We start from the raw sequence: 21,162 nt of genomic DNA, 5'->3' as shown, positions 1-21,162 counted from the left end.
GAGGGATAAAAACAGAAACTAGGGGAACACCCACCTTCCAGGAGGTGAGAGGAGAAAGAGGAGTCAGAGAAGGAGTGGCCAGACAGAGAGCTGAGAAAAGACCCAGTGGAACATCTTGTCATAAAGTTTCTGTCTAGAAGCGGGTGGGGGGTGGCAGGGAGGGAAGACAGGAGCGGAGGGCTCAAGGGAGCAGAAGTGGGTAAACCGCAGCAACAGGGATTGAGGTTAGACATGAGGTTGCCAAGGACATTTCAATGAATGAGGCCTTTCCTGAGACTCCACAAATAAGGTGGATTCCCTGTGTCTGGTACATTTGAAAGTGGAGCCCTCCCGGAGGCCAGAGGAACGGGCTCTGCCTTCAGATCTCCAAAGATTTGGCGTTCAGCTCTATAATTAGCACCACCTCTCCTAACCCTAGCCAGTCCCTCCAGGACCTGAAAAGCTGAGGAACACACTTGCGAGGGATTTCCACACCCGGCTCTCCGGTCCAGCCTGGTGAAGTCCCGTTTCATCACACAGCTCTAATGACTCTCCGGGCTGTCACTCTCGTCGGGTATTGCCAACAATCTGACTAAATCCTTTTGCAAAAGTTTGCAACATTCGCCCGAGGCTGACTACAGCTCCCAGAGTTCCCGGGCGCTTCCTGGTGCCGATTGGCCCAGCTGTCGGCTCCAGAGGGAGGTGTGGCCCCCGCCTCCCCGGGAAACAGGCATCTGATTGGCTGCGGCGCGGGGCTTTTGTGTCCCCGCCCTCGCCCGGGGACCGCAGCCGGCTGAGCGGCGCTGCTGGTGTCAGAGCCCGGCGAGCGCTGGCAGTTCCGCGGCGGGGATGCTGAGGAGCGCTGGGTCTGCAAGCAGCCCCGGCCACTGCGGACTCCAGGGGCACTCCGGGCCGTGAGAACCCCTGCGCCGCGACCAGTCCCGGGCTCCCGAGGGCATTCACCGCTCCAGAAGCCGGAGGAAAGGAGAGTCCAGCGCAGCAGCGGCCGTGCCCGGATTCGAGGCTTTCGGAGCGTTCTGGAACCCCGAGAGACGCCCGGGCTCTAGAACCTCCCCAGCGGCCCCAGTCCCGGCTTCCTGCGTGCATCCGTCCAAACCCGCCAGGGGTGCACTGGCCGTCGGCGAGCCGCGGTGGGACCTGGAGCACACCATGATCGTTGCGGACTCCGAGTGCCGCACGGAGCTGAAAGGCTACCTGCCGTTCGCCCGGGGCGGCGGCGGCGGCGGCCCCGGGGCCGAGGAGGTAAGCGACGGCCGAGCGACGCCACTCTTCCCTTGAGCCTCGTCCGAGCTTCTGGCTGTCCCCGCTGAGTCCGTGAGCCCCCCCGCCCCCGCCTCCGCCCCCCGGGCTCGGGAAGGGGGAGTGGAACGCGTAAGCCAGGAATGGGGTTGCATCAACTGGCAGCCTCGGCCCTCTCCGGCCCCTACCCCTGGGGCTGTGGAGCCCTCCAACCCTCCCTCGGACTCCTGGCCAATGAGAGCGGAGCCTTCGGAGGTTATCTTGGGTTTGGGCTCTTGTCGAGAGTGTCTTCAAGTCCAGGCAAATCCCAGCCGCAGCGGCCCGACCACTCCTCCTCCCCGCCCCCTTCCGCAGAGTCCCTTCCTCTAGGCGGGGGCTGGCGGGCCGAGGGACTGTTTCTCGGTAGGATACGTGCCTGCTCCAATCCCGCAGGGCCGGGAATGGGGCACCTGAGAGAGATCAGCGAAGGTCGACCTCGTCCCCCGCCCTCACCTGCACCCCTGCTTTGGAGGTGGGGGCGCGGGCGCTCCGGGGCTTTGGCAGGCTGTTGGGTCCACGGCGAGGGGAGGCGGCGGCAAAGCTGGCGAAAGAGGGGGAAACCCTGGCCGCGGCTCCCGAAGCCGGGCGCCGATTAAGCTGCGCCCTACTAAATGATCTGAGGTCCCAGAAGTTTGTTTCGCAGGGACTCCCTTTGCAGTGAGGCTGGGAATAAGGCTGGGCCTGATCCGACACCCCCCCCCCCCCCCCCTCGCCCCCCATCACCACCACCATCAGTAATGGACATCTTTTTTTTTTCCCCCGAAGATTTTATTTTTCCTTTTTCTCCCAAAGCCCCCAGGTACATAGCTGTGTATTTTTTTAGTTGTGGCATGTGTGATGCCGCCTCAGCATGGCTTGATGAGTGGTGCCGTGTCAGTGCCCAGGATTCCAACCAGCGAAACCCTGGGCCACCGAAGGAGAGCCCGAGAACTTAACCACTCCGCGATGGGGGCCGCCCCGGTAATAGACATCTTATCATTAAGCACTTAACTAGAGGCCAGGCTCCGGGTTTTGCCTTTTCTCTGAGTCCTCAGGACTAAACTAGCAAACTGTGAGCTACACTATAGCCCCATTTTACAGGATGCGAAAATCGAGGCCCAGGAACAGCTATGAAGAGGCTTCCTTCACTAACCCCACAGAGTAGCTCATTCTTTGGCCTGTGTCTCTAGGATTTCCCAGTGTCCTTGGCACCACAGGGAGTTTCTCTTGTTTCTTTAGTTTCCAGACCTGGAGCATGGTGCAAGTGGTGCCAAGTGTATTACTGGGGCTGGGAGCCAAAGTGCTAGTCCTAAACTGTGACCCTGGGAAAATTCTCTGCCCTTCTCTGAACTGCATGGTTTCTGGCGGTCCTACCTCCAGCCGTGGATGGTTTGTGTCCTGCGTTTACTTTTTCTGTTGAGGAAGCCTGGCCCTGAGCTAACATCGTGCCCATCTTCCTCTACTTTATACGTGGGACGCCTATCACAGCATGGCTTGACAAGCGGCACGTAGGTCCGCACCCGGGATCCAAACCAGCAAACCGGAGGCCGCTGAAGCAGAACATGCGAACTTAACCGCTGTGTCACCGGGCGGCCCCTGTCCTGTGTTATCTGTTAGCTTGTTTATCCTTCCCCACCGCGGTTTAGGAGCCCCACGTGGAGGAACAAAACCTGCTCCTGCCGCTTCTCAACTGCGTGACTTTGACCAAGTCACTTTACTCTCTGTTTCCTGTCTTTGTTAAAAAATGGAAATGGTCTTTATTGAGAGCACCTGGGCACTGGAGCCGCGGAGCAGAGCTCCTGGTTCCCGTCCCAGCCCTCCCACTCACTTGCCATGTGACCTTGGCCAAGTGATTACTTCTCTGATCCGCAACTTCCTCCCATGGAGATTTGATAGTATCTCCGAGGGATGGTTGGGAGAATTGACTGAGAAGACAAGCAAAGGCCAAGCGAAGAGCCTGGAACACTGTAACTGCATCAGACATGCTGGCTCTTGTTAGCATGCGGCCATAGCGCACATTTCCCTTCCCCCAGAGTGTCTCACAGGGGTTGCCAGAGCCCATCCCTTCTGCCTGAGGTGAGAGTTGGTCCATCGCTCTGGGGGCCAGTGCCTGGGAAGCAGTCTGGGGAGAAGGGGGTGCCCCAGGTGGTCTGGGCAGACCCTGAGGGAGCGGCTTTTCGATGGAAGCCACCTGTCAGCAGAGGGAAAAGCTGGTGATGTCTGGACTCGCCCTAAATATTCTTCTCTCTCAAGAAAAGAGGACCTTGGGAAGATGTCTGCTTTAAGTGGAATCCTTAGGAGACCACAGGGTGCTGAACTTACAGAGCCTGAAGCCCAAGGCCCAAGGGAAGACCCAAAGGTTCAGCCCCCTCAACTCCCCTCACTTACCACATGCCCTTTCAAGGGGTCAAGGCCTTCAGATGCGTCACTCTGGTACTGGTAGTATGTTTTCAGAGCCCTGTTAGCTCTAGAATCACTTCCTCAAATATCACTTCCTTGAGGAAGCCTTTCCTCCCCTGCCAGATAAGGCCCCTCTGCATACCTTCTTCCACTCCCCCTTCTCCGTTGTAGGAGCTTTTATCCCACTTATGGTGTAACAGTTGTGTAATCAGCCGTTTCTTGCCTATCTCCCTTGCTAGACTAGGAACACTCTGTAGATCACATCCCCAGCACTGTTCTTAGCACCTAATAATGGCTCCTAACCATTTGCCCCTTGTGGCTTAGCTGACCCTTGTGAACTGTGCAGGCTTTGAAGTCAGATCTGAGCTGTGCCGTCTGGAACAGGACTCAGAAAGAGCCTCGCTGAGCTGTCTCTGAAGAAAGGGTAATCAGACCTATTTCCCCCCGGGTTGTTGTGAGAAATCAGCCAGATCAGATGTGTAAAGCGCTTAGCCTAGTGCCCAGCCCATGGTGGGCATACGAGTTTATGGCACCACTCACACCCTCTTCCCCACCAGGCTGGAGGTCAGAGTCTGCTTGGGCTGTGTCTCCCTCTCAGGTGTGAACCCAGACAAGTATCTGGGTTCAGACCACAGCTGTCCATGGGGTGGGACAGGGGAGTCTCTGTCCCTTCCTAGCTGGCAGAGTGACTTCACAGGTGTCTGTAGCTAAGTCCTGGGGATGGCAGGCTCTGGATAAGATACCAAGAATAAAGGCTGGGGCTACTCCAAGAGGCAGATGTGGGTGGACAGAACCCTTGGAAGCCAGACTGAGCTGAGTTCAAATCTCAGAGTGGCCACTTGTCAGTGCTTAACTGTTGGAACCTTACTCTTAATCTTTCCTTGTGTGCAAAATAGAGACCCCAGTCCCAGCCTGAAAGTGATGAAGATTAGATGGAACCTGTGTGCAAGTGCCTAACCTAATATAAAAATAAACATTTAGTGAACGCTTAAATTAGAAACCAGACACTGAGCTCTGAGGGAACTATCCTCTTTTTACAACTTGCCTGAAGCCCTCCTTGTTGAGTGGCTACCCAGAGGGCTGTGTGTCGTCAGTGTTCCTGCTGCTCTGGGTGATCCCCTCAGCTGGAACTATACCAACAGCCACCATTGATCTCTCCCCTCTGCCCCATACTAGCTGTGTTACCTTGGTTACGTTACCTGCCCCCTCTGGTTTCCCTTCCTTCATCTGTAAACTGGGGGTGGGGATCTTGCCTTTATCAGGTGTGCTGAACCTACACTGTTCAATATTGTAGACCTTAGCCACATAAACTTAGGTAAATTAAATTTTTTAAGTTAAAAATTCAGTTTTTTAGGGGCCAGCCCCATGGCCAAGTGGTTGTTTGCGCACTCCGCCTCGGCAGCCCAGGGTTTTGCCGGTTTGGATCCTGGGCACAGACATGGCATCACTCATCAGGCCATGCTGAGGTGGCGTCCCACGTGCCACAACTAGAGGGACCTACAACTAAAGTATGCAACTATGTACCGGGGGGATTTGGGGAGAAAAAGCAGAAAAAAAAAAGATTGGCAACAGTTGTTAGCTCAGGTGCCAATCTTTATAAAAAATGGAAAAAAAATTCAGTTTTTTAGTTGCCCTAGTCACATTTCAAATGCTCAGCCACCATGGCTAGAAGCTTCTGTCTTTATTGGACAATGCAGGTTTAGAATAGTCCATCATTGCAGAAAGTTCTATTGTACTGTGCTATGCTAGACACCGGGGTAACAACAGGGAACTCGATCCAGTGTGTGCCCTCAAGGTGAGAAATAACACAGTGTGCCAGGTGCCGTGACTGGGGGCAGCGGATCCCTGGGGCTGTGGCAGGGAGAAGGGGCTTCTCTCTCCTGGTGAACCCCAGGTACAAAGCCATGGGGCTGTTGAGACCTTGAGAAGTTTAGAGGATGGGAATAGTTTCTGCGCTTGCAGAAACCTGGTTTGTATCCCAGCTCTGCCACCTCCTTCCTGGCTGATGACCACAAGTGACTTGACCTCTTGGAGTCTTGATCACATCTGCAAAATGGGGGCCCTACTAGTAGGAGTTCCTATCTGGTTTTTTTTTTGAGGAAGATTAGGCCAGAGCTAACATTCACCACCAACCCTCCTCTTTTTGCTGAGGAAGACTGGCCCTGAGCTAACATCTGTGCCCATCTTCCTCTATTTTTTATATGTGGGACACCTGCCACAGCGTGGCTTGACAAGAGGTGTGTAGGTCCACACCCCAGATGCAAACCAGCAAATGCTGGACCACCTAGGCAAACATGCGCGTAGCTCCTACCTTAAAGTGCACATGAAATAAATGCTTAGCCAGCAGTAATCAGTGTTGTTCCCTACCTTTGTTATTATTGACTCGCTACCCCAGGGGATAGGGGAGGGCTGATTTGGAGGTGTCATCTCTTGGCAGTGGGACCCTGCCCTGTCCCCTTCCCGTGAAGTTGTGTGTGTCAAGGTCAGGGAAGCATTGGGGGTATTGGAGCTCTGGATTAGAATCTAGTTCTTCTTGCCTTCGAGGCTTTACACTTTCTGTTCCCTCTGGCTGGACTGCTGGTCCCCTAGATCTTTACAGGCCCTGCTGCCTTCTCATCAACTCATTTTGATATTTGATATTTAGACATCAGCTCAAAGGGTACCTCCTCAGTGGCTCTCCCTGTCTATTCAGACTAAAATATTGCACACCCCACCACTCCATCAGACACTCTCATTGCTCTGTGTTGTTTACTTTATATAATCTATGATTTGAAATCCTATTCATCATTTGTTTGTCTTTCTCCATGAAATCGTAAATCCTGTGAAGGCTGACTCTGTCTTTTTACTCCTGTATTCTGGCTGCCTGCAATGGAGTCATCAAAAACGTCTGTCGAGTGAACAGATTAATTCTGGTTCCGCCTGGAAAGCGTTTAGCACAGTGCCTGATACTTGAGAAAGTGATCAATAAATGGTGCAAAACAATGGCCCTCCCCCCTGGCTCTAAATTATGCCGGGCCCCGCCCAATTAAATTAGAATTGCTGGAGGTGGGACCTCGACATTGGTATTTCTTTAAAAGCTTCTCAAAGGGATTCTAAAGTACTGCTTGGATTCATAGGCTTTGTTTGAAATAACGATGAGGTTAATGATAGATGACTTTTATTAAGTGCTCACTGTGATGGAGGTACTGAGGTCAGGGCTGCAGGGCACGATCTCATTAAATCCTCCTGACTACCCAGGGGGAAGTGGGTATCCCCATTATTTGCAAGGAAACTGAGGCTTCCATAGCTACCGGATAGGAGGTGGTGGAGTTGTCATTTGAGCCAAAGCAGTTTGGGTCAAGAGCCCTTATCTTTTAACTCGACTCTACTTTATTATTATTGTTACCATCATTATTAGGGCTGAAAATGTTGGTGGATCCAGACCTATCACTTAAAGAACCACAGGTATCAGTTCCTTCCCTTCACAGCTCCTGGGGCAGATATTAGAGGGAGAAGAGACTCCCAAGGCTGTTTCCTATTCCTCCCCTGCCCCTAGTCCCCGCTCCCCAAACCCAGTCTCGCCCTGCCTGTCCCCACCCCACCCCGCTGCGGTTTTCTGTCTGTCCTCAGGTCCCCTGGGCGGCGGCGGCGGCGGCGGCGGCCCAGTTTGTGGAGTCAGCAATCCTTATCTCGCAGACAGAGCTGTTAGGCTCTTTCTCTTTGGTGAGGGAGGAGGGAAGCCGAAGCGGGAGTGATGGGGATGGTCGTGGTTTCTATGCTGGACTTGGACCAGCCTGGCCTGGTAGCTCCCAGGAGTGTGGGCCAAAAGGGGCCGGAGCCGTCAGCCAACTACTCTCGTTGCCAAAGATTAAAGCCTAGAGAGTCTAGATTACTTTCTCCAGGGTCACACAGCAAGTTAGTGGCAGAATTGGTACTCACTGACTTCCAGGTCCCATTATTCTTTCCTTTGTGGTCTTTCAGAGTCCCCGAGCTCTGCCTCCCTCAGGGGTTTGGCCATCTGAGAAGGAAGGTTCCATCTGTAGTCCCCGGACATGTGGCGGTTGGTACTAGGTCTGGATTTGAATGAGAAGGGGAGAGTTAGGGGGACACTGTCTCTGTCCAGGGAGGGCATGGCTCTGGTTTCAGTGAACTCTTTCTGAGGCCAGTGCTGAGAGCCCCCTCCCAGTTATCAAAACAAATGAGTAAATAAAACATCCTCCCTGAACCCCACCTCGAGGACTAGCAGCAGATTCAGTGAGTACGTGACTGGTGGCTTCCAAAGAGGCTCCAGGACGTGCGCGTCAGAAGAGCTGCTCGCGTCAGCATGGCACGCCCGGCCCTGGCTCCCTCCACGCCTCTCTGCTTTCTGTTTTCTTCATTCACAGACTAGTATGAATGACCTGGCCCTGCTCTCCACGAAATGTGATCTGCTAGTAGGGAGCCCTAAGTCAGGCGGAAGACAATGTTTTCAGAAGCAAAAGCACTGGGAATTGTGGGGTCACAGATGAGGGTCAGAAGAAGGTTCCCGGACCTGGAAGAGTATAAGAGTTAGGTCTGCAAGAGGAGTGGCCGGTGGGAGGGCGATGGGCCTGAGACACTAATTTATCTGGAAGGCTAAGGGGGTAGAAGCAGGGTTTTAAGCCAGTTGATCAGATTTGCTCTTGAGAAAGTTTACTCTGGCTACAGAACGTTTGCCCCCTTTAGATACCACCAGGGTCATGTACTCACTAAATCTGCTCCTGGTCCTAGAGGTGGGGTTCAGGGAGGATGTTTTATGTACTCATTTGTTTTGTTAATTTAGTAAAGGATAGATAGGAGAGGGTAGGGCTATGGAGGCAGGGAGACCATTGGTGAGGCTGTGGGTAGTGGTCCAGACAAGAGATGGTGGTATGGGGCCGGACCCGTGGCTGAGTGGTTCAAGTTCTGCATGTTCCACGTCGGCGGCCCAGGTTTGCAGGTTCGGATCCTGGGCGCGGACCTACTCTACTCATCAGCCATGCTGTGGAGACATCCCACACATAAAATAGAGGAAGACTGGTGCTGATGTTAGCTTAGGGCAAATCTTCCTCACACACAAAAAAAGACAGTGGTAGTCTATGAGGTGGTGATGGTGGGAGGGAAGAAGAGATGACAATTTGAGAGAGACTGAAGCCTCATCATAGGAATCTAGGGTACTGGGTGACCTGGCTTTGGGATACAAATGAGGGGGGTTCTTGTATGGGTTCTCCAGGCCTGCCAAGAAGGTGGCCTCCTAGAGATGTACAACATGGTGACTATATATTTCCCTTCTCTGGGCCCCTCCCACCCAATACTGGGGCTCCTGGGTCCCTGCCCAGTTCCTGAAGAACTCAGCCTGTAGGGTGAGCCCTCTTTCTTGCTTACCCTTTCTCCACCCACCAAACAGGCATATATCTCCCACCTGACTCCTCCATGCAGGGTGCACCAGAAAGGTGGTTTTGAAAGCTCAGTATGGCCTCTCACATAGGAGGAGAAAACTGGAGAGATAAATATCCTCTTAGTCCTCCCCTTTACCTTCAACGAACTGTGATGTGCTTCCTTCTAGGAGCAGAGGGAGAGCCGGGCTCGGCGAGGCCCCCGAGGGCCCAGCGCCTTCATCCCAGTGGAGGAGGTAAGCTTGGAAGGGGTTAGGAATTGGTCCCTGGGAAGAAAGGACATGGGGCATTGGGTGGGTGAGGGTCTTTCCCTATCTCTTGAAATAGAGGCTGTGAAACCACCCCTTCAGATTCCTGACTCATTTAATCTGCAAAACAGCTCTGCAAAGCAGGAGTATTAGCCTCATTTTGCTGGGAAGAAACAGGCTCAAAGAGATGAAGTGTTAGTAACACAGCTAGGTATTGAACAAACTTTTTTTTTTTTAAAGATTCTATTTTTCCTTTTTCTCCCCAAAGCTCCCTGGTACATAGTTGTATATTTTAGTTGTGGGTCCTTCTAGCTGTGGCATGTGGGATGCCACCTCAATGTAGCCTGATGAACAGTGCCATGTCCACGCCCAGGATCCAAACCAGCAAAACTCTGGGCCACTGAAGCAGAGCTCATGAACTTAACCACTCGGCCATGGGGCCAGCCCCTGAACAAACTTTTGATTCCCAGAACAAGGCCTGTTTTTCCTTAAGAAGATAGAACTATCTATGTTTATCTTCTCTTCTTTGTGCATATATATTAAAGTTTTTTTCGACTTCAAAAGTAATATATGTTGATTATTTAAAAAATTTCCAATGTTTCAGAAAGCTCTAGTCTCTTGTAATCCCACCTCCTACAGAGATAATCACTGCTAGTTAACTATTTGCTACTGTTTTCCAGACTTTTTTCCATACAGAACCAAGGTCATAGTTTACAACATATTTTTCTTTTTGGTTGTTTTTATGTTTCGTTTTGTTTTTTCACTTAATACAACAGAGACATCTTTCATCTGTTGAATCAGATCATCCATTCATTTATTTAGCAGATAACCTTTTGAAGGATTAAGCTGTGTCAGGCACTGTCCTAGGTGCTGAGCATGCAACAGAGAACAAGACAAAAATCCTTGCCACCATGCAGCTGACATTCTAAAGTGGGGGGATACCTTCAAAACACATGCAGAGAAAAATTAAAAAACAACAGTTTCCTTCTTTTTCTTTGGCCTTCAATGAACAAAGACAAATGTTTTGTTTCCTTGTCCTCTTTCCTTTCCTAAACGTGTCGGCCAAGTAGTTAATGAGCTGTTAACAAATGTCTAAACCCCCTCGCTCCCTCCACCCTTTGTAAATGCAAAGCAAACAACCACCTGGTTTTTTATGTCTGGAGCCCAGAATTTGAAGCTCAAGTAGTGTTCTTATATTTTATCACTTATAAATAACCACTCCTCTTTTATAATAAAGGAAAGAAAGAGGCTTTGGGGTTAATCTGGATTTGAATCCTGGTTCTGGCATTTACTAGATCTGTAACCTTGAGCAAAGAATGAAACCTCTCTGGGCCTCAATTTCCTCAGCTGTCAGTGGGGGAAAATAATAGTATTCGCCTCACAGGAGAACTGGGAAGATTCAATGAGCTAATGCAAGGAAAGCTCCAAGCTCGGACCTGGTACGGAGAAAGCCCTCAGGAAACGTGAACTATTTTCTACCCCCCTCCCATGGTTGCATGGATTTGTACTGTTAGAAGAGAAGCTTCAGGAAGGCAGCAGAAACTGTACTTTAATATACTATCTATACTATATACTAATATAATCTATTTATTCAGTCACTTAATGAAATATCTTTTCCTCCCCTCTTCTCCTTTTTTTGGACATGGTGGTTGTTTTCGGCTCCTTGCTATTATAATCCCACTGCAATGACTATGTTGGTCTCTGGTGGGGTGGGTAGGAGGGGGACACGTGCTCTCCTCACCTTTGCTTGGCAGGTCCTTCAGGAGGGAGCTGAAAGCCTGGAGCAGCACCTGCGGCTGGAGGCGCTGATGTCCTCGGGGCGGGCGGACAACCTGGCAGTGGTGATGGGCCTGCACCCCGACTACCTTAGCAGCTTTTGGCGCCTGCACTACCTGCTGCTACACACAGATGGGCCCCTGGCCAGCTCCTGGCGCCACTACATTGCCATAATGGTGAGCCTGTCTGAGCCTGGCTCTTAGAGGGGTGACCACATGGTGGGGGTTCTATCCTCAGATCTCTTTGCTGTGGGCCTGCTGAATTGATCCATAGATGAGGAAGAGAGGCCGCATAGAGCAGGAGAAAGCCCAGGCTTTACCTGATCATCCCTAGAACCTTAGATTTTGAAGAGAGGCCTCTTCAGTGCCTGCTTTACAGATTGGGAAACTGAGGCATAACGGAGTCGGGTGACCTGCCAAGGTAGGACAACAAATCAGTGTCAGAGCTGGGGTTAGAACCTAAGTTTCCTGCCTCTCAGGCAACAGTGAGTCCTGGGATGTCTCCCTCCATGGGGTGCCCACCCCGAGCAGGGCACAGAAAGAAGACGGTGACCTAGGCTCTGTCTACCACCTCCACAGGCTGCCGCCCGCCACCAGTGTTCCTACCTGGTGGGCTCCCACATGGCCGAGTTTCTGCAGACCGGAGGTGACCCTGAGTGGCTGCTTGGGCTCCACCGTGCTCCTGAGAAGCTGCGCAAGCTCAGTGAGATCAACAAGTTGCTGGCACATCGGCCATGGCTCATCACCAAGGAGCACATCCAGGTGCAGTGGGCAGAGAGGCAGGTCCCCGAGGGAGCACAGGGGCTGGGCTGGGGCCTGGCAGGCAGCCCAGGGGCAGGCACTGAGCAAGTCTGGCCTTCTTTCCTCTCCAGGCCTTGCTGAAGACGGGCGAGCACAGCTGGTCCCTGGCGGAGCTCATCCAGGCTCTGGTCCTGCTCACCCACTGCCACTCGCTGGCCTCCTTCGTGTTTGGCTGTGGCATCCTACCTGAGGGGGACCCGGAGGGCAGCCCTGCCCCCCAGGCACCTTCACCCCCCAGTGAGCAGAGCAGCCCCCCCAGCAGGGACCCATTGAACAACTCTGGGGTAAGTCATGGGTTGGGTCTTGGTGGGAGAGGAAGCTGGTGTGGCCTCTGGTCCTTCGGTAGAAGCCACTGCTTCCTTATCTCACAGGGGGAGGCCTTAGAAAAGTTATTTGACTTTGAAGCTCGATTTCCTCATCTGTGAAATGAGGAGAAAGACCTCTACTTCATAGCAGGTTGTGAGGATTAAATGAAATAACTATGTGACTGGCTTCTCGGCATGTAGCCCCATAGGCTTAAAGTCTCCAGGTTTTTGGCACCTTTAAAAATACAAAGTTTGCCTCTTATTCTATAAGGTGGCCTTGCTTATTTTAATATAATAACATAGATACTTTAAAAATCCCTTTGAGGGGATTCCCTGTGAGGGAAGTGGATGCACAGAGAAAACATGTCTATTCTGTAGCTTTTTAAACTTCACTCTGGGGAACACAGACCATGTGAGCTGCCCAGCACAGTGGCTGGCTCAGAGGAGACACTAGGCCTTTATGATCATTCGGCAAGGCCTGGCGTGTGGGAAAGATGTGTGGTTTCCTGGAGCCGAGGGAAGAGTAGATGGTCACTACTGGGTCCCTGCTCCAGGGCTTTGAGGCGGCCCGGGATGTGGAAGCTCTGATGGAACGCATGAGGCAGCTGCAGGAAAGCCTGCTGCGGGACGAGGGAGCATCCCAGGAGGAGATGGAGAGCCGCTTTGAGCTGGAGAAGTCAGAGAGCCTGCTGGTGACCCCCTCAGGTACAGGATCACAGGTGTCCCGGTTCCAGGGACTGTCCTCTTCCTACACCGTCTGTGCTGGGGAGTAGGCACCGCCATGCACTGCACCTCTTGTATTTTGGAGGCAGCCATGTCTCAACCACCCCTTCCAAGAGGTTCTGAGCATGAGCTTTGGGGTCAGACCTGGGTTTGAGTCCTGGCCTGTTGACTTTTCTGGCAGTGTGATCACTGACATGTCACTTCCTATCTCAGGGCCTCAGTCTGCTCCCACATGAAAGATTGGTGTGTAGGGTAAATGGGACAGTGAAACAAAGCTCTTAGCATGGAGCCTGGCTCAGGGTAGGCAGCTCCATAAATTACTACTGCTGTGATTGCTGTTGTTATCACTGGGGGCCTTATCCCCAGGTGCGTGGGCCTGGTCTACCTTCTCCCCCAGGCCTGGCTCCAGCTGAAGTCCTGGTTCCACTCAGTGTCCCAAGGGGCTTTGCCTGCTCTGGCCCTCTGCTCTGCATTCCCTGGCACCCTATTGATGATTAATCAGGAGTGGAGGCCTCTGTGCTCCATGCCTTGGCCTCACTGTGATCTCTCTCTGACGTCCTCAGCTGACATTCTGGAGCCCTCTCCACACCCAGACATGCTGTGCTTTGTGGAAGACCCCACTTTTGGGTATGAGGACTTCACCCGGCGAGGGGCTGAGGCACCCCCCACCTTCCGCGCCCAGGTAGGCTCTCCCTGCTAGTCTTGGCATTGCTCCGGGTTTACAAACAAGCAGGGGTGGGCACCTTCTCTCCCTGAAGATTCCAGGAGGGAAATGGGGAACCCTGGATCATGAAGGGTCCTATCTGCGCCCTAAGCTCAGGGGATCCTGATCACAGGGAGAAGGTCATCAACAAGGTGCATCTTCCTCGGCCTCTCAGGCCCAGGCCAAGCAGCGGCTTAGATTTGCAGTAGGGAGGCAGCATTATGGAGAGCCAGGTCGTGCTCCAGAGGAGAGAGTCTCTCTGGCCAGCCTCAGGCCCCAAAGATTCTACTCACTGACCCCTTCTCATGCTTCTCAGGATTATACCTGGGAAGACCATGGCTATTCACTGATCCAGCGGCTCTACCCCGAGGGTGGGCAGCTGCTGGATGAGAAGTTCCAGGCAGCCTACAGCCTCACCTACAACACCATGGCCATGCACACTGGAGTGGACACCTCCATGCTCCGCAGGGCCATCTGGAATTACATCCACTGTGTCTTTGGCATCAGGTGAGCACCTGTCCCCTTATCCAGGGTGTGTGTGCCCTGTAAGTTCTCAGTCTGAGCTCACAGTTGTTTGTTTTTCTCTTTGTTTTTCTTTCCCTTTCTTCCTACCTATACTGTTTTTCAAAGCAAATATATTTCTTTGCTGGTTATAAAAAATAATAGACGTGCTGACTATTTGAACTTTGTAAATGAAACCCTTTAATTCCACTCCCTAAAGATAACTAAGGAGATATATAACTATATAGATATAGATATAGTTATATTTGTATTTCCATTCTAAATAGCAGTTCTTCTCTCACAGTAAATAAGGACAACATAAATGCCTGTCCATAGGGAGCTTTAAATAATGATGTATCCATTCAGTGAAATATTATGCAGCTATTAAAAATTATAATAGTGATCTCTTTATATTGCTTTGGGAAAGTGTTCAAAATGTATTGAGAGACAAGAAAGCTGGTTACCAACTAGGATCTTCTTTTTGTTCCCTTTTTTTTTTCTTTTCTAAAAGCAGATGTATTTGGGCCTGGCCTGGTGGTACAGCAGTTAAGTTCACTTGTTCCGCTTCAGCGGCCCGGGGTTCGCTGGTTCGGATCCCGGGTGCGGACATGGCACCGCTTGGCACACCATGCTGTGGAAGGTGTCCCACATATAAAGTAGAGGAAGATGGGCATGGATGTTAGCTCAGGGCCAGTCTTCCTCAGCAAAAAGAGGAGGATTGGCAGCAGATGTTAGCTCAGGGCTAATTTTCCTAAGGAAACAAAAAAGCGGATGCATTCATGGAAAATGTGTGGAAGGCTGTACACTAAGATGTTATTTAATAATGGTTGTCTCTGTGTAGACTGGGATGAATTACATTTTCATCTTGTTACCGAAGTATTTTCTGATTTTTTTTGAGTAGGTTTTTCTTTTTCAGTGATGAGATCATACTCAATATATTCCGCAACTTGCTTTGTTCACCTAACAGTCTCTTGTGAATCACCTTCCTTGTCAGTATGAATAGACCTTTTATGCTTTTGAAGCACTGCATGGTGTCTGTATGGATGAAGCATAATTATTCAACCATTTCGCTATTGTTGGATATTTAGGTCGTTTGCAGTTTTTTCACTATTAACGAACACCACGCACACTGAATAGTGTTACACCCAAGTCCTTGTAGATAAATCCTAGATGTGAAATTTCTTGTCAAGGATATACACAGAACAATTATTTTTTTATTTTAAAAAATCTCACTCTGATAACATTGTGGGAAATTCGAAGAATCAAGGAAAAAAACGATTTCCTAAAATTCTACTACTCCACAACCACGTCCACATCCTGTGATATTTTTCTCTATTGCATTTTTTCTTTCTTACATAGTTGCTTTTGTATAGTTGAAATTATAATGGTTATTTATATATATATATATATATTATTTATTTATTTATTTATTTGAGGAAGATTAGCCTTGAGCTAACATCTGCTGCCAACTCTCCTCTTTTTGCTGAGGAAGACTGGCCCTGAGCTAACATCTGTGCCCATCTTCCTCTACTTTATATGTGGGATGCCTGCCACAGCATGGCTTGCCAAGTGGTGCCACGTCCACACCCGGGATCCAAACCAGCCAACCCCGAGCCGCCAAAGCGGAACATGTACACTTAACCCCTGCGCCATCGGGCCGGCCCCTATATATATTTGATGTTTGTAAAAAGAGACAGGTTTTTAGTAAGTTTAGAAAATAGATAACAAAAAGTTAAGAAAATAAAAATTATCCATCATCCCACCTGCTATTATTATTGTTTTTTCTTCCTGTCTTTTTTCCATACACAAATAACTAGAACATAGATAATTTTACAAAAAAAAAAAATTTTCTTGCCTACTTATTTCACTTATTTTACTCATTTAATCAAATGTGAACATATTTTAATGAACACATGATTTTTCTTCTTGCTTTTCTCATCTATTCGAAGCATCAAAAAACATCCCCCAATTTTTAAAAAGGTACATGTTCCCTGTAGAAAATGTGTATTTCTGTATGTTACTAGCTGTAAATCATATTTCACTCAGGGGGTTGAGCTGCACTTAATTGGCCAGCCTCTTGCTGGTCATTGGTAGGTTTCTAACCCAGAGGAGGCCAAGGATGGATGGGCATCTCAAAGTGTGGCACAGGCTAGTTCTTGCCCAGCTCTCAAGTCCAGCCTCCTCCACTCTCTGTCACGGTCCTTGCTCCTGTATCTTCATCTACCAAATCTGTCCTCCGGTTTTCAACCTCTCTCTCCCATCCACACTGATCTGTGATGACTCACTGGCTCACTGGACTGGGGAATGACAAAGTGGCTTCTAGACTTGTCATCACTGACTTGCTCTTTGACTTTGAACAAGTTAATTGCCTTCTCCAGGCCTTAGTTTGCTCATCCGTAAAATGAGCACCAGCTCCTTTTTGCTCTTTCTCTTTTCCTTCTCCAGGGTAAATATTTGCACTCACCCCCTGCCCCCTCTTCCGTGGTCTTTACTATAAAGTAGTGAAAATGACCTTGGAGCCAAGGAGAGCTGGGTTTGAATCCCATTCCCAGCTGTGTGACCTAGGGCAAGTGACTTCAGTTCTCTGAGTCTCACTTTGATCTATAAAATGAGCCCGATGAATACTATACAATACTATACAATAGTTTTGTACACAGTAGTGTACAGTTTTGAGGATTCCATGAGCACGTGTTCACATGGCATGTAGTTGGTACTCAGTACATGCTCATTCTCTGTGCATTGCTTGGGATGGTCCCTTGCGAGTCTGGTGGCCTGTGATATATGACGTCAGCTGTTTTTCTAAGAGGAACCAAGCTTCTAGTTGCCTCCTACCTTCTGCCTTTTCTTGCCTCTCTCTGTTCCTCCTTCTGTAGGGTGGGGGTAGGGAGAGGAGCCACTTTTGGGAGCGGAGGTTGAGTGATGCTCTGGGGGCTTTCCATCCAGATACGATGACTATGACTATGGGGAGGTGAACCAGCTCCTGGAGCGGAACCTCAAGGTCTACATCAAGACGGTGGCCTGCTATCCAGAGAAGACCACCCGGAGAATGTACAACCTCTTCTGGAGGCACTTCCGCCACTCAGAGAAGGTACAGCCCGTGGGGGAGGAGCAGAGTGGAAGTAGACAAGCCCGGCCTGTGGAGGGTGCAAGGGGTCAGGACCCAATGAGGTACCCCAGACTGAGTCTGTCCTGCCAGGTGGGACACCTGGGTGTATTGTTCTAGGCTCAAGACCTACTCCACTGTGTGATTTCAGACTCCATTTACTCACCTGTAAAATGGGAATGTGCTTCACAGGGTCCTCAGTGGCAGTGAGGAAGACCTGGGTTCAAATCATAACACTACCGCTTGGTAGCAGTGTGACCTTGGACAACTCACTTTGCCTCTCTGAGCTTTTTATCTTTACAATGGGAATAAACACTGCCTGCATTTCAAGGTTCCTGGGAGGATGAAATGAGAAAATGAATGTAAACCTCTGGTCCCAAATAGGTACTCAGTGGTAGCTCTCGTTTTTAGCTTGGGGGGATAAAGAGATGAGTCATGATAGGGATGAATGTGCTTGAAATTCTTCAGCAGTCATTGCACTGAACCGCTCAGAACCTTGGGAAAGGTCAGGGCATCTCTCTAGTAAAGGGCAGGTTGCAGTGAGTGGTCAGGGATAGTGGCAATCGGGGAGGGATGGGGATGGCAAGGAGTGACATCAGTTACCCACAAGCCCTCCTCTGTGCCCCAGGTCCACGTGAACTTGCTGCTCCTGGAGGCCCGCATGCAAGCTGCCCTGCTCTACGCCCTCCGTGCCATCACTCGCTACATGACCTGACTCCCACCAGGGCCTGGGTCCAGAGCCGCTGACCCTGGGCGCATCCTCCTCCCTGCAAGGACTTCTGTCTGGAAACAGACCCCGATCCCTTTCTGTTCCATGCTCCCCACCCCTCTCTGGGGCTTGGCTTGTGTGTGATGTGCAGCCCCCAAGCCATACCCACTTTTTCTCACTGGGATGGACAGGATCATTGTACTGACTCTGGGATCTCAGCTCTGCCCCTGGGAGCTGGAAGAGGACTAGCAGATCCCCAGGGGGCATGCCCTTCTTCCTGCCCCTGACCACAGAGACAGAGAGCACAGGAAGGAAAAATGGGCTGAGCTTGGACTTGTGTGCCAGCAGGCTTGGGCTTGTGTGACCAGGCACCACAAGCACTGTGGCCTTCCTAGACTGGGAAGTCCCTGGCTGGCCCCCAAGGGAGAGGGGCAAACAGCTCCAGGGACTGACACTCCAATCAGTTTTGCCTTTCCTCCTCCTCCCTCATTCCCAGATTGCATTACCTCCCACCTGCCATTCACCTGTCAATGTGAAAGTCGGGGTCACAGCTGGTCTGTGCGTCCGGCTCCCCAAAAGTCTGTTGTCAGGCAGCCTGAGGCCCTTTGTTCCCTGGTTACCCCAGTCGTAGTTCAGTTCCTTTGACCTCCTTTGCCCTCTCACCCTTTTCTCCTGCACCTGGTGGTGCGAGGCCCCAGGAGAGAGACCAAGCACATCAAAAAGACAGATTCTCTCTAGAGTTTGGTCTCTGTTGGTCACTTTGCCTTCGGAAGAGGAGCGAGTATTATATTATAAATTCTCTGTATTTTGCTTCTTTATGGGGAAGGTTCTTCAGGGCCCCACCCCTGGAGCCACAGTCAATGCCTGAGAGGAAGAGGACAGGGAGAAACGTGCTCTCCCCAGAGCTGTGCCTGCCCTGCCGAGGCTGGCCCAGGCTCTCCTGTCTCCTGTGGCTCTGCCGCAGATGTTTGCCAAAAAGTTGAGCCTCTGTTGGTGGCACGTGGCCCAGGAAGAGAGGCAGGAGAGCCCAGGGTTCTTGTTTGGGCCCTGCCACTGGCCAAGTGACCACGGCTATGTTGCCAAACCTCTTTGATCTCCGTTTCCACAGTCGCAGACTGAGGGCAGGACTACGTTTCTATGACGTCTGAGTCTTCACTCTGGGATTCCCAGGCCATCCTGCCAGCAACAAACTGCGAATTTTGCAGGACCGCTGAGGCCTCTGGGGACCCCCACTCCTGCAGCCAGTCTGCCCTTGTGACCTTCCAAGGACCCCTCCCTCCCATCCCACTTTCTCTCCCCTCACCTCAATTTTCGGTGGATTGCTTGGAGGCAGAAGCAGCCAAGGACTGATCCCAGGCACTTTCTGTAGCAAATAAGCTGTGAATTATGACTTCCCTTGCCCTTCCTCTGGCAGGACGTGCCTCCTCTCTGACCAGTTCGGAGGTGACTGAAGAAGGGCAAGGGCTAGGATGCTGCTGCTTCTGACCCTGCTCTGCGGAGCGGCCAGGAAAGGAGCCGAGTCAGTGCACCACATTTCACGCCCGTGCAGGCATGGGGAAGCGCCTGGCCCCTGCGGGCCTCAGCCCTCCCTGCAGTGATGCTGGGTGGGACTGGAGAGGCCCCAGCACTGGGGTTTAGATTCGAGAGGGGACATGATGACTCTGTAAGTGTCCCCCTGTGGGTGGGGGGGTATCCAGTGTTCAAGGACAGAAATCTTGGCTTTGCTCCCAGTTCCGTATGATGAGAAATAAAAGTTCACCGAGGTTTGGTTTTGTACTTCTCGTTCGTGGTCTGTTTTTCCATTTCCTAAGGGTCATGGTTCACCACTTAGCAAAAGCAGGGAGCTATGATTGCATCATGGACCTGACCTGCTAGTCCCTCCCCTGCTGGGCACCTGCGCCCGGTGACTGCAGGGTTGGGAGTGGCTGGCACTGAAAGTCTACTTCTGTCCCTTGGGGGTCCAGCCTTGCCAACCCATCTGTGGCTGGCCTGGCATTGTGGAATAATAATACCCATGTTATTTTTCTCACTAAGCCGGGCCCTAGGCTGGGTTCTGGGAGGCCATTTCTCTGAATCTGCAACAATCCTGGGAGAGAGGTGAGACTCAGAGGTAAAGTGACATTGCTGAGGCCACATAGGTGGTCAGCGGGGAAGCCAAGATTCCAAGCAGGGTCTGTCTGACCCTGAGGCCTTGGCTTTTCACCTTACTGTTTTTCGCATTACAGTGCTCCCCCTGTGGCAGAGGGAGGCTGAGAATCTCTGGGTGGATCCCTTGTGTCCCCTGCCCCACGACGTTATGCTTACCTGCTTCTTATCCTTCCCTCTCCAGTACCAAGGAGACAGAACAAGGCATAAGGAATTAGCTGTGACCCCCAAGTTGTGCCAGGGCCATTTAGTAGCTGTGTGACCTTGGTCAAGCTTCTTAGCTTCTCTGGGCACAGGAACTCGAGCAAGCTTATCAGAAAAACCACATCGTGACTAAGAGCTAAGATCTCTCTTGCTGGCTTCCCACTTCCTCTAAACATTGCCGTCATTAAGTGAAATCTGTCTCTTCCAGGAAGCCTCCCTTGATTGACTCCATGTCCTCTTTTCCCTTTACCCTCTTCATTTTTGCAGTGTCCTATCCACTTGATCTTCACTAGAGTCCTTTGAGAGAGCGTGAGAGGAAGCAAATCAGACTTGGAGTATAGAGCTTGGATTCTGGTTCTGACTTAGTCACTCATTATCCCAGGGCAGTGGCTGTGATTAATTTCACGGTGCCTCAAGTTTCCTCTGCCATAAAAACGGGAGCAAAACATTCTCATTTCTTTCCCAGGTAGCACTGAGTGACCGCTGCCAGATGTTTTCAAATTTTATCTATATTTACAACAACCCCGTGAGAAAGGAGTGGTGTTCCCATTTTACAGTCGTGGAAAAGGAACTTAAAGTGAGAGTTGAGGGACCACCAACTTAACAGTTGGACAGACGTGGGATCAAATTCCAGCTTTGACGTTTAATGTCTGACCACCAGGAAGTTATTTCAGTTCTCCCTCCTCAACTTCCTTATCCATGCAGTGGAATTAAAACAATAATTCATAATGCAATGGGCCACAGGAGGGTTGTGTGGATTAAATAATGCATGACAACCACCTAGCACCGTTCAGGTACCTGCACCTAGCACTAGGGAGCCGTTCAGTACTAAGATACCTGCCCAAGGCCACGCAACTGAGGTAGGACTTGAATCTTGTCAGTCTGATTCTAGAGCTCTTGTATCACATTACTTTTG

The 21,162-nt window shown here is 50.9% G+C and overlaps 1 protein-coding gene across 1 annotated transcript; it reads left to right on the top strand.

The window, feature by feature from the left end:
• The first annotated feature begins 1,110 nt into the window (after positions 1 to 1,110).
• Positions 1,111 to 19,673, top strand: SESN2 (sestrin 2). The gene is made up of 10 exons (XM_046662749.1): positions 1,111 to 1,242; positions 9,200 to 9,265; positions 11,032 to 11,229; positions 11,632 to 11,814; positions 11,925 to 12,137; positions 12,713 to 12,863; positions 13,445 to 13,563; positions 13,901 to 14,091; positions 17,029 to 17,173; positions 17,817 to 19,673. The coding sequence occupies exons 1-10, from the start codon at positions 1,150 to 1,152 to the stop codon at positions 17,901 to 17,903; spliced, it is 1,446 nt and encodes a 481-aa protein (XP_046518705.1). The 5' UTR covers positions 1,111 to 1,149; the 3' UTR covers positions 17,904 to 19,673.
• Positions 19,674 to 21,162: the final 1,489 nt, after the last annotated feature.

Source organism: Equus quagga, chromosome 5 (genome assembly GCF_021613505.1).
Source record: "Equus quagga isolate Etosha38 chromosome 5, UCLA_HA_Equagga_1.0, whole genome shotgun sequence".
Lineage (NCBI taxonomy): Eukaryota > Metazoa > Chordata > Mammalia > Perissodactyla > Equidae > Equus > Equus quagga.
The sequence above is the reverse complement of the archived record's forward strand: the minus strand, read 5'-3'. Positions and strand labels throughout refer to the sequence as shown.